The following is a 13,485-nucleotide window of genomic DNA, read 5'->3' on the forward strand; positions in this document are numbered from 1 at the left end:
AGGCTGGGGGCGGGGCAGACGGGTGGGGCAGAGGGGAAGGTGGGGCTGGAGGGGACTGCAGCTCAGCTCTTCCCTCTCAGGACTGTCCCCAGACCCACCAACGTCCTTCCTGGTTGGGGGTATACGCCTCCTTCACACCCGCCTTAGAGCTGATGCTCCTTCCTCAGGAAGCCAGGCCTGGTCCCTGCTGCAGCAAGAGAACCCGGGAGAATTCACTTGCCTGCACTTCATGGAGCCCTTGTCTCTGGTGCCTTGGCCCCGACCTCTGCCCCCAGCTACCAGCCTCTTTCTGGTCGTGTCTAGAGTTCAGGGCCAGAGACAGCATCCAGGCTATAGCTTCCCAGCTTGGGCTGCCAGGGCCCGTAGGCATCCTGAAGGGGCACTCGTGTTCCTCAAGCCACCTTGGCGCGACCAGAAGTGAGAGGAGTCATGCCTCCACCCATAGCGCGGCCCCATGGGTTCACCAAGATGCCAACTTCTTTCCTTTCCCGGACTGGGCACAATGCAGAACTATACGGCTGCCAATGTCACTGCCCCGGATGTGGTGGGCAACCAGGGCTGTGCTGCTGAGAGTCTCGTGCTGGATGGTCATGAATGCAAGCTGGAAAGCTATGATAAGAGTCAATGATGGTGAAAAGATCAGAAAACAGGGTTCTGATCCAAGTCATTTCAATAGCCCAGGAAAACTGTGGTCCTGAGAAGCAACATAGTTTTTCCAAGGTTATAGGGTAGATTCACGGCTGGGTCAAGTTCAGAATCCAGGACTCTTGGTGGGGCTCTCTACATTATGCTACCTCCTGACCCCCAACAATCCCCAAACCAGGCCATGGCCCCTCCTGCCTGGCAGCATCCAGCATCCATCGTACCCTGGGCCTGAGCTGAGCCCTGTCCAGGCCCTTACTGTTATTCTTGGCTCACCCCCGGCCCTCCAGAGCCTGGGAACAGCCCTGTCTCCTGTGTTTTCTACTGCCCTTGGCCTGTCACCATGAGGACATGTTCTTCACCGGGTCAAACCTAAATCCCTCTAGCTACAGGGAGCCATCCTTCCACCATTCCTCTTCCCATCCCAGGGCACTGGCAGACCTGGGCACTGCTCTGGCCCCAGCTTCCACCCTGCCCGCCCACACTGTACCCAGGGCTGGCTCTGTCGGGAATCCTAGGCTAGACCTTGAGGGCTGAAGGGAATTCGCTGATGAATTTATGACATTTATACTGCCTGGTTCCACCTCCAACATCCGAATGAGAAACCGCAGCGCTGAAGGCAGCTAAGTTAAGTGGATTCCAAATCACCATGACCCACATAGCTGAGGCCACATGTTTAGACAGGGTCTCCCTCCGCCTCCCTCTTTGCTCTCTGTCTGCCTCTTAATTACTTCATGTGGGCACATCTCTTCCCCCCACCCCCACCCCTTGTTTATGATTTCCTTTTTCCCTCTTCTGTATTTTTATCATTCTCCTCGGTTAAATGCTTTTAATGCTTGAGGATAAATTTCTTCTGAAAACACCCTAAACCAGGGAGGGAGAATCACTGGCTCGAGTGTCAGATGGATCAGAGTTCCAACCCAGTTTGGCTGTGACCAGCCTTCTGACCTTGGGCAAGTGACTTGAACTCTCTGAGCTTCAGTTCCTTCCCTGTAAAATAAGGACAATAATCTCTCCCAAGACAGCGTGAGGCTCACACAAGCTAACCTGAGGCTGTAAAGCGTCTCACACAGGGCCTGTCCTTGGGAAGGGCTCCTCTTCTTTCCTGAGCAACCCCTTGCTCCTATAAACATTTACTGAGTACCTCCTGCGTGCCAGGAACAGCACCCATGCCTGGAGGGAACAAGACAGGCACAGCTCCCACTGTCCAGAGGCGCTGGTGGAGGGAGCCGGGGCTGGGGGCAGGAGCACGGGGCTGGGGGAGCATGGAGGAGGGACCATTGCAGGGAGTGGAGTAGGGAAGGGCAGGGGTGCTTCTAACAGGCAGTGACCTGAAGGACAATAGACACTACCGGGAGAGAGGGGAGGGGAGAGGGTACAGTTCAAAGGAAAGTATGTGCAGGGGGCAGCTGGGAACCCAGCTGGACCCGGGGGGCTTCTGGAGAAGAGAAATCCCTTGGTATGTCAGGAGGGGATGTGGGAGCCAGAGGATAGGGGACAGAGGCTGGTCTAGGAAGGTCACACTGAAGAGTTTGGACATTTTCCCCCAAAGCAAGGAAGCGGCATGGTCAGCTGCTGGAGGCCACTCATCTCCCTGCAGTGGTGGGCTGGAGGGGCCATCCTGGAGGGGGTGGGGCTTTGGAAGGTGCCTCACATTGGGGAGGAGCATCGGAGGAGGCGGGAAGTAGATGGATTCGGGACATGTTTGGCATCCACCAGGTGGACTTGCGGGGAGACTGCAGGTGGGAGAGGTGGAGGGTGGAGCCAGGGAGGACCCTTAGGTTTCTAACCGAGTGGTCAGATGGTGCCCTCACTGAAGCGGGGAACACGGCACCCATGGTGGGAGAGGAACACAGTAAGTGCTCAAATACTGAAAAGAAATCATAAGTCACCACCCAAGGTGCTAAGCCCAGAGTTATTTGGAATATAAAAAATTGAAAATGAGCTAAATGTCCAGCAACAGAGGATTGATTAAATACATTTGGCACACGTGTAATTTGGAATATTATAGAATCACCAATGATCATGTTGTAGGAAAAAAATATAACACGTCGGAGAAAATACTCATGATCCATTGTTTTATTTAAAAAATCAGAATATATAAACTATACATCCAGTCTGATCCCAGATTGTAAAACTAAAACCATACACACATACACACACACACACACACACACACACACACACACACACACCCTAGAGAAAACAGTCCAGAGGAAAAATATACTGAAACATCCATGGTATAGTTGGTTGTTTGGACCGTGGGTGACTTTTATTTTCTTCTTCATATGTGGCTTTTATTTTGCTCATTTTTTGCCATTATAATGTATCACTTACAGAATAAATGGCAATCAATAAAATTAAATAATGGAAAGCCGAGTGGGGGCGGGATGGATAACAGAAGGAGAAAAGAGGGAGGGACCTTCTCATTTGTGCAGCAAAAATTCTGAGTCAAAGGCTGTGCTCAGTTTCCATCCACTGGCGAGCAGAGGCCTCTCAGTAGCCCAGCCCCACGCCCCTCTCCCCATCCCTGTGCCGCAGATAGGCTCTTACTACGGGAGCGAGATCACCTCGGTGGACGTCGATGGCGACGGTGTGACTGACGTCCTGCTGGTGGGCGCACCCATGTACTTCAGCGAGGGCGGAGAGCGGGGCAGGGTGTACATCTACAACCTGAGACAGGTACGGAGTGTGGAGGCTGGCCAGCTTTCCAGGGGCACCTGATCCCTGCCTTGATCAGGTGTCCATGCGGGAACTGGGAGGCCGGCGCCTGCCTGTGGAGCGGGGGAGGATGGGAACCTCTTCTGTCATTGGGCTTATATAGCAGGAGAGAAATGGGGAAACGCAGAGGGGATGCTGCAGGCCAGAGGGGGTCACGACCCAGAGAGCCCTTGCCAAGTCCCCCTGAGCCTTTTCCTGCCACTGGTTTCGCAGAACCGGTTTGTTTACGATGGAACACTGAAGGATTCCCACAGTTACCAGAATGCCCGATTCGGCTCCTCCATCGCCTCGGTTCAGGACCTCAATCAAGATGCCTACAACGATGTGGTGGTGGGAGCCCCTCTGGAGGACAGCCACAGAGGAGTCATCTATATCTTCCATGGCTTCCAAGGCAGCATCCTAAAGACACCGAAGCAGGTAACGCCCCCCCCCCCCCCCTCAGTAGATGGATGGAGCTAGGACTTGGAGTCCTGGTAGCTCATGCCCTGTCCTCACACAGGAAAAGAGAACTTGCCTCAAATCGAAATTTTGAAATGGGTGCATTTGTCTTCAAGCCCTTCCCATCACCCCTTTGGATACCCTCTCCCTGCTTAACTTTATCCCCCCAGCAACAGCAACAAAATCCCAAGGACCCGAACCTCACTGGCCCTCATATGTATTCATGCAATTGACTACACGTGGAGAACGCCTGTTTGGGCTCCTCTTCTCTGGAAGTGCCTCAGGCTGGAAACAGTGCTCTTCCTAAAAGTGACCCATCCCAAGTCCCCTCAGGTCATCACTTTTGCCTACCTATTTTATTAGTAAGATATACCATAGTTAGAGATAATGGTGGGTTACCTGCCAGGTAATGTGTATTTACACCCAGTGGGGAATTCTTTTTTTTAAAAATTGAAGTGTAGTTGATGTACAATATAAGTTACAACACAGTGGTTCACAATTTTTAAAGGTTATACTCCATGTATAGTTATTATAAAATATTGGCTATATTCCCTGTGTTGTACAATATATCCTCATAGCTTATTTATTATATACATAATAGTTTGTACCTCTTTATCCCCTACCCCTATCTTGCCCCTCCCCCTTCCCTCTTCAGTGGGGAACACTTTTATGACACACTATTTTAATCCAAAAGAATGACTTAATGGCAGGAATTTCAGGTGCCATAATGGACCAGGAGAGGAGATAGCTTTGGGCCGGGGAAGCTTCCTGATGATTTCAAACAGGCTGTCTCCAGGGCTCCCAATTGTATCTTACCCCTTAGGGTGCCCATGCCCAGCTCTTTCCTTCCACTCCCTGCAGAGAATCGCTGCCTCAGAGCTGGCTCCAGGCCTCCAGTATTTTGGCTGCAGCATCCATGGGCAATTGGACCTCGACGAGGATGGGCTTGTGGACCTGGCTGTGGGCGCCCTTGGCAACGCCGTGATTTTGTGGTTGGTTCCCCGTTTTTCTTGACTCTTGGGCTCTCCTGAGGGTCATGATGGATACAGGGTTTAAAAGATATGCTTTAGGATCTTTGTCTCTTGTCTTTAATCACTGTGAGCCAAATTCACCCTGTTCTTATCCCATTGTGACTACAAATTTCCTTTTTATGGAATCACCGTAAGTTATTTTGAAGTCCAAATCCCTCTTCTCAGTGGACTGCTAAGATTTTAGAGCAATTTAGTGGCAAAAAGCCCCTCTTAGAATTTTTCCTAAAAGTTCTGGCTACTTGGGCATTTCTTCCACTTAGCTTCTAAAGCTACTTTAAAGGACAGACTGAGGATATTCTTATCAGCTGGGAGGATCTCCCTTCTACCCCAGTGTGAGAGAGGATTTCTTTCCTCCAAACCCCATCTGACCCCTAGTTTCCTTTTTCAGGGCCTCATTTCTGCACCATTCCATCAGATATTTGTCATACATTTGCACTTAGGGTCTCTACGTAGCAATGGTCTACAGCTTTAAAAAAGGGGGGGCGGGGCGCTTTCTAAAAGTCCATCTAAATATTTTACCATGTGATGTGTCAGATACTTTTTGAACCAAAAAAAATTTTAATTTGAGCTAGTTTTTTATATGTTGATACTTTTCATTATAAATACAATAACTTAAAGAAAATTTGTAAAATAAATCACTCAGAGTTTCATCACCTTAACATTACCACTATTAACATTTTGGTATATTTCCCCACCAGCCTATTTCCACTTGCATATAATTTTATATAAACGCAATCACATTTTTCATACAACTTAAGAAAGACATTAAACAGAGATATCCTATGACTTCACAGGGAGAATCTTCATGTTCTTGGTCCTCAGAATATTACGATCCAGTCGGGAAATGTCTTAATCCAAGTTCCCAAGAAAACAGAGCCTGAGGCTAAAGCTTCTGCGCCTGTGCCCTGGAAGGGGCTTCAGCCCCAGGGGCCGAAGTGAGGGTCAAGGGAAACTGAAACAGGGAAGGAGGAGAGAGATACGAGAGGTCGTTACTGAAGGAGCTGCAGCCTCACACCTGGGGCAGCTCCCTGCTCCAGCATCTCCAGAGAGGAGGAAGGAATACAGCCTCTGCTTCCTGCAACAGTCCCTTAGGGGAGCAATGGGGAGCAGCGTATCTGCGGGCTCCTCATGTCCCCCTGTGCCATGGCCAAAGCATCAGCTGCCCCACACCTCCAGGTGGTGTCCCCTGGCCCTCTAGGCAAGCAGGGTCTCTGCGGGTCCAGCACCGGCTCCACGGCCTCTCCTTGAAGGTCTGCTCTGCAGGTGGGGCTCTTAGGTCTTCGGTAGCAACAGCAGCTTGGGCTAAATGTATTCACTGCGTTGCAATTCAGGTGAACAAGACCCAGGGTAGGGGGTAGACATGGCCTCTGGGGTCTGTAGGGCGACACATAAACTAAGTCCTTTACAGGAAGCAAGGTATATGCACACACACATCAAAAGAATCAGTCTCACAGAAAGGACTCAATCAAGCCCTAGCTTGTGAGGTCCAAACCTAAGTGCTACCTGAGTAGTGCTGAAACTGTGGGCTGGAGCCTTCTGGGAAGACTTCATAGTCAAACTCCATGGATCTCAAACATGACTACCCTTAGGATCACCTGGGAGCTTTTAAAACTCATTGCCCAGGTTTTACCCAGATCACTGAAAGCAGAATTTCTAGGGCAGGGGCCCAGGCAGCAGTAATTTTTAAAGACTCTCAGGTGTTTGTTTCCAAACAGAAGGCGTTCTCACTTACCTGCTTTGGTTCTCACAATTCCCCGTCAGAGAGATCGTGTGACCTGCCCAGTGGAGCCAAGACTCAAACCCGTCCTTCTCACTCCACAGCACAGAGGAGGCGCCATCTCTCTTCCACTAAGAAGAGCAGAGTATTAGCACAGATACTCACGCTAAAAGTCTGAAGCATCTAAAACACACTACACTTATTTCTTTTTACATAAGTGCATAGTTTGGAGAGGCAATATTTCCCTACCTAACTCTGATTGACTTAGACAATAGAAGTGTAAATTTGCATTTCCTTGGCTGCCTGGATGGGGCAGTGTTGGGATGGATGGCTCGGGGCAGGTCTCTAGAACAATGAGTTGTTCTCTACTTTGGCTGCACATTGGAATCACCTGGGGTGCTTTAACACCCACGATCTCCATAGTGTGGTCCAGAGACCAACAGCACTAGTATCACCTGAGAGCTTGCTTGAAATGCTGGATCTGCATTTTAACCAGAGCCCCAGGAAATGTGCAAATGTATTAAAATCTGAGAAGCACTGCTTTAAGACATGGTGATGCCTATTCTTGTTTGATCTGACCTGGAGAGCAACTTGGGCATCAGGATGTTTTTAATTTATTTTGTTTATTTTATTTTATATTGGAGTAAGTTGATTTACAGTGTTGTACAGGTGTACAGCAAAGTGATTCCATTATATATATACATATATCAACTCCTTTTCAGATTCTTTTCCCATATAGGTTATTACAGAATATTGAGTAGAGTTACCTGTGCTATACAGTAGGTCCTTGTTGATTATCTATTTTATATGTAGTAGTGTGTATATGTTAATCCCAAACTCCTCTAATTTATCCCTCCCCCCACCTTTCCCCTTTGGTAACCATAAATTTGTTTTCAAAGTCTGTGAGTCTGTTTCTGTTTTGTAAATAAATTCCTTTGTATCACTTTTTAAGATTCCACATATAAGTGATATCATATGATATTTGTCTTTCTCTGACTGACTTCACTTAGTATGATAATCTCCAGGTCCATCCATGTTGCTGCAAATGGCATTATTTCATTCTTTTTTATGGATGAGTAATATTCCATTGTATATATGTACCACATCTTCTTTATCCATTCATCAGTCAATGGACATCTAGGTTGCTTCCATAGCTTGGCTATTGTAAATAGTGCTGCAGTGAATATTGGGGTGCATGTATCTTTTCAAATCATTGTTTTCTCTGGATATATGCCCAGGAGTGGGATTGCTGGATCATATGATAGTTCTATTTTTAGTTTTTTAAGGAACCTCCATACTGTTCTCCATAGTGACTGTACCAATTTACATTCCCACCAGTAGTGTAGGAGGGTTCCCTTTTCTCCATACCCTTTCCAGCATTTATTGTTTGCAGACTTTTTGATCATGGTCATTCTGACTGTTGTGAGGTGATACCTCATTGTAGTTTTGATTTGCACTTCTCTAATAATTAGCAATGTTGAACATCTTTTTGGCCATCCATATGTCTTCTTTGGAGAAATGTCTATTTAGGTCTTCTGCCCATTTATTGATTGGGTTGTTTGTTTTTTTGATATTGAGCTGCATGAGCTGCTTGTATATTTTGGAGATTAATCCTTTGTCGGTTGCTTCTTTTGCAAATATTTTCTCCCATTCTGTGGGTTGTCTTTTTGTTTTGTTTATGGTTTCCTTTGCTGTGCAAAAGCTTTTAAGTTTAATTAGGTCCCACTTGTTTATTTTTGTTTTTATTTTCATTACTCTAGGAGGTGGATCCAGAAAGATATTGCTGTGATTTATGTCAAAGAGTGTTCTGTCTATGTTTTCCTCTAAGAGTTTTATAGTGTGTCTGGTCTTACATTTAGGTCTTTAATCCATTTCGAATTTATTTTTGTGTATGGTGTTAGAGAATGTTCTGGTTTCATTCTTTTGCATGTAGCTGTCCAGTTTTCCCAGCACCACTTATTGAAGAGACTGTCTTTTCTCCATTGTATATTCTTGCCTCCTTTGTCCTAGATTAATTGACCATAGGTGCGTGAGTTTATTTCTGGGCTTTCTATCCTGTTCCATTGATCTATAGTTCTGTTTTTGTGCCAGCCCCATACTGTTTTGATTACTGTAGCTTTGTAGTATAGTCTGAAGTCAGGGAGCCTGATTCCTCCAGCTCTGTTTTTCTTTCTCAGGATTGCTTTGGCTTTTGGGGGTCTTTTGTTTTTCCATACAAATTTTAAAATGTTTTCTTCTCGTTCGGGCATCAGGATTTTTTAAAGCGCTCCAGATTACTTTGATGTACATGCAGGGTTGAAGTGATGAGAAGGCAAAAGGATGTCAGTATGGTCTGCAGCAAGCACAGCCCCTAGGAAAATGATGAAGGGCTGCCTCAAGGGGCTGTGAGGTTGCTTAGCCTGCCCTTCATCCACCTGTACACTTTTTTTGCCCACCCCTGTGACACCTGGACCCCCTCCCTGCACGCCCCACCACTGCCTCACCCCCAGTGGGGGTTTTACAGATCCCGTTCCATCTGGCTCTCCACCTTTCCCTGGGTCCCAGCAGAGCAGCCTTGTACCCCGCCCAACCCCTGCTACTCTCCCTCCTCCTGCAGGTCCCGCCCTGTGGTTCAGATCAATGCCAGCCTCCACTTTGAGCCGTCCAAGATCAACATCTTTCACAGGGATTGCAAACGCAGCGGCAGAGATGCCACCTGCCTGGCGGCCTTCCTCTGCTTCTCACCCGTCTTCCTGGCACCTCATTACCAAACTTCAACAGTTGGTAAATCAAGCCCCTCCCCACTTCCCCAGCTCCAATCTCTCCCCCATGGACTTTGCATTCACTCTGTTTCTAAACCTGGACTTTTGCTGAAATGGGTTTTAAATGCCAGGTCACACCTAGAGCCACATTTGATGACTTCTAGATGCCCATTCAATGCTCTGATTCCAGGGGGCAGAGAGGGGATCTCATGCCACGGTGAGGATGGCAGTGAGCAGTGGTGACCAACGTGGGAGAGGTTGGGGAAGAAGGAAATAGTCAGAGACAGTGTTTGGATCAGAACAGGGGACTGGAAGCAGTGGAACAGTCTGGGATGTGGAAGCTGTGAAGTCAGATTCAGAGAAAGAGTCAGACGCAGGAGGGGGAGCTAGTAACCAGGGGGTCAGGCAGATGAAGACCCGAGTAGCAGTGGTCATTGCTCAGAGTAGGCGTGAGTCCACAGCGGGGCAGTTTCCTTCTGAGGGTCCATCACTCCCAGCCAAGGCTGGGATCAGACACCTGCTCATGACAGCCCTGGGCCCAGGCACCCCCAGCAAGTGGCAGCTACAGGTTCCAGGACCAGGTTAGACCTGTGCAGGAAATTGGGACCACAGAGAGCTTCTCAGCCAAGGAGCAGGACCGACCAGATGATTAAAACACGGGTGTCCCAGAAGGAAGATGAGAACAAAGGCAGGCCTGGGTGGTTGTGTCCTTCTTTTAACTTCTTTCTATGAGAGGAGAATGATGCCAAGAACCTGGTGCACCCACAGTGCTGCTGGGGTACCGGAGAAGGGGCTGAGCCTTTCCAGCATTTAGCAAAAGATCAGCCTAGTTGAAGGGGAGGAGGCTGCAGGCCTTAAACCCCAGAACAGCCTTAGGTTTGAGGAGCTGGTGGGCAGGACCTGGCCAGCCCTCCCTAGTGTGATGGGAACTGTCACCTGCAGAGGCTCGGACCCAGACCTGACGGGATCCCAGAGCCAAGGACGAGGCCCGGGAAGGTGATGGGAGAGGTGGAGAGGTGTGTTGACTCCAGGAGTGGCTCAAATGGAAGCATCACCCTGACCCCTCATCCTGTCTCCTCTCCTCTTCCACTGCGTTCACTCTCCCCTCCATCTCTTCCTCTTTCTTTATCCCTTACTGTCACCTCCATCTTCTTTTCTCCTCCTTCTGCCTCCCTCTTCTGTTTAGTTCCTTCCTTTACCCTTTCTCACTGTATCACTCGCTCTCTGTGTGGGAGTTTCCTGCCTACACTGAGCCTTGCGAGGGGAGAGGAGCAGCACTTCCCCTGGCCAGCCTGGAGGGCTTCCTGGAGGAGGATGACTTTCCAAAGGCTATTTTTAAAGAGAGGCAAACAGTCTTCGATAGAAATGTGGCTCCACCTCCATGGCTTGCCCTCTCCTTCCTCTAGGCATCAGGTATAACGCCACCATGGATGAGAGGCGGTACACGCCGCGGGCCCACCTGGATGAGGGCGGGGACCGGTACACCAACAGAGCTGCCCTGCTCTCCTCCAGCCAGGAACACTGTGAGCGGATCAATTTCCATGTCCTGGTGAGCCAGATGCCCAGCAGCCCCACCCACAGAGCCCAAGCTTCTCCAGGAAGGGGACGGAGCTGGAGGAGGTGCTGCCGTGGGAGAGGCAGAGAGCTCAGCTGGTGCCAGGCTGGTTCTGAGCCCCCAGCAGACCTCAGGAGGCCAGGAAGGGGGCAGTGTCCTGGACCTTGGCCATCCCATACTCATGCCCCAGAGCAAAGACCACTGGGACACACTACTTCGCACCTCACTGTACCCTCCTCTGAAATCTCTTCTTTGCCAGCTCTCAGATGCCCACCATTTCTTAAGCAAGGGGTGAAATTCAAGGAGGGAGGTGGGCTCAATGATGTCTAGCAGAGAGGACGGTGGTCAGCCAGCCGGGGCCATGGCTCAGAAGGAAGGGATAAGCAGGCATCAGCTAATAATGAAGACCAGGTAAGGTGGACCAGTGGCATGGACAGGCTTGGGGGGAGGAAGAGAGAGATGCCAGACTGGCAGAGGGGGAGAACCAGTGGGGGCCTGGTGCATCCACCCAGAAACTCCAGACACCCAGCCACAGCTCCAGCCTCGGAGACACAGGCAGGGGACACTCAGAGCCCACCTGACCCCAATAGTCACTGGGCAAAGGTCAAAAAATCAAGAAGTCCTGGTGTCTGTTAATATTGTTGCCCCTCTGATGTGTTTATGGTGTGGTTCTCAAAGTGTGGTCCCCAGACCAGCAGCATCTTCATTACCCGGAAACTTTTTAGAATTTCACGTTCTCAAGCTCTATTCCAGACCTAGTGAATCAGAAACTCTCGGGATGGGACTCAGTGTTTTAACCCCCTCCCCCTCCCAGCGTGGGATTCTGATGCAAGCTCAAGTTTGAAAGTCATTGCCTTAACACAAGGAAGCCACTGGTGTCAAGATTTGGGTTCCATGGCAGGGGGTGGGGGGGATTGGGGGATTTTTTAGGCAGCTCTAAGCATCCCCTGAATTGCCCCTATTTTGTTCAACTTTGTTCATTCATTGATTTACTAAGCCTTGTCACAGTGCTAGGACTGTGCTAAGAGGCTTTGGAGAGAAGAGGATTGACACACAATCAGATAGTTTGGATGCCACATAAGTGTGTCAGTAACAGGTCTGAACGGAGTGTGGGGATGAGGTGCTGCCTGGCTTCCTAGAGGCCGGGGTGTTGGGGACACAGGTTCCCAGGCTTGAAGGACGAGCAGGAGTTGGTGAAACATGCAGGCAGAGGGGTTGGCATATGCTGAGCCAAGGGCCCTTTCCAGGATCAACACTCTCCAGCTGCGGCCCCATCTGGGAGCCTCCGCGCGCTCACGGATGCTAAAGCTCCATGGACACATGCTCAGGGCTGGCGAGGCCTATACCCTCCCAGCTTCGGGAGGTAGACGTTCTCTCAGTGGTCCTGGCTATGACACGGATGTTCCCTCTGCCCTCACCCCGTGCTCATCTCCTCCCACACAGGACACCGCTGACTATGTGAAGCCAGTGACCTTCTCGGTCGAGTATTCCCTGGAGGACCCCGACTATGGCCCCATGCTGGACGACGGCTGGCCCACGACCCTCAGAGTCTCGGTACGTCCTGGCATCCAGGGCGGCAGCTTTGGCACACACCCCACCGCCACCCCTCGCCTCCTCCCAGAAGCCCAGGCTTTGCGACAGGCACAGAGGAGTTCTTCCCCTGCCTCGCCTTCCCACCTCCTGCCCTGCAAATTCCCAGCAGGCTCCTCCCCTCCTTCCTCGTGACTCGTGCTGAGCAATTTCTTGAAGGTAAGGACCCGGCCTTCTCCTGTGCAAGGCTCCCGTATCCCCAGCAGAGAGTGAGCCCGGAGTGGGTCCTGAGACTCACAGGACCCGAAGGGACCTTAGTTCTCAATCGTCCACTTCCCTCATTGACAGACGAGGACACTGGAGGCCAGAGAGGGTGATTCAACCACTAGAGCCTAGTCTGCGCTGGTTGAATGATCGACTAATTAACAAACAGTCCTCCTAGCCTGCTCCAAGTATTCCAAAAATAAGTAGTTTTATCCTCATCATTGGCTCTGCACCCCCCAAACCCACCTTTTCTAATCCCTGGCTCTAAGGGCATCAGAATTTTCTGGTATCTAATATTCAGATGCTCCCTGCATCTGCAACTCCATATAAATCCCACACAAAGAAAACGTCAGACAGTTATCCATTCTGCCTGAACTGTGCTAGGAGAGCAGGCAAAATAAGCCCCGGGGATTTAGGAACAACTTTCAAATATACCACAATGCTCTTAAGACCATGACCTACGAGGTCCAGCCTCTGAGCAGTGTCTCTGAGAATTATTGGATTGGCCAAAAAGTTCATTCGGTTAATGAATACATTGTTCAATAAAGTTCTTCGTGAAAGTGAAAAATGTGTCTTTTATTTTTACTTAAAACCAAACAAACTGTTTGGCCAACCCAATATATAGAATCCAGCCAGCAAACAACAATTTCAGAACTACTCACATGCTTGCCTGTATTTCTCCTACGTAAAAGAACTGTGTAGTCAACAGCAAGGCTTCTGAAAATCCCCTCTCTGCTCTCATTCTCCCCCATCAACCCCCTCAGCTCCTCCCTCTTCCCAGAGCTCCCACATCCTACCACCCACCCCTCAACCTTTACACCTTCCCTCTTCTCCTGATTCTGCATC

At 49.6% G+C, this 13,485-nt stretch overlaps 1 protein-coding gene across 3 annotated transcripts in view; it reads left to right on the forward strand.

The window, feature by feature from the left end:
* The window catches only part of ITGA11 (integrin subunit alpha 11), a 129,386-nt gene that overhangs the window by 95,774 nt on the left and 20,127 nt on the right, over positions 1–13,485 (forward strand). For all 3 annotated transcript variants that reach the window (XM_059915472.1, XM_059915473.1, XM_059915475.1), the window contains 6 exons: positions 3,184–3,324; positions 3,577–3,780; positions 4,663–4,793; positions 9,146–9,312; positions 10,697–10,839; positions 12,289–12,399. In XM_059915472.1, the coding sequence (XP_059771455.1) occupies positions 3,184–3,324; positions 3,577–3,780; positions 4,663–4,793; positions 9,146–9,312; positions 10,697–10,839; positions 12,289–12,399 (897 nt within the window). The remainder of the gene's footprint in view (positions 1–3,183; positions 3,325–3,576; positions 3,781–4,662; positions 4,794–9,145; positions 9,313–10,696; positions 10,840–12,288; positions 12,400–13,485) is intronic.

Source organism: Balaenoptera ricei, chromosome 2 (assembly GCF_028023285.1).
Source record: "Balaenoptera ricei isolate mBalRic1 chromosome 2, mBalRic1.hap2, whole genome shotgun sequence".
Taxonomy (NCBI): Eukaryota; Metazoa; Chordata; class Mammalia; order Artiodactyla; family Balaenopteridae; genus Balaenoptera; species Balaenoptera ricei.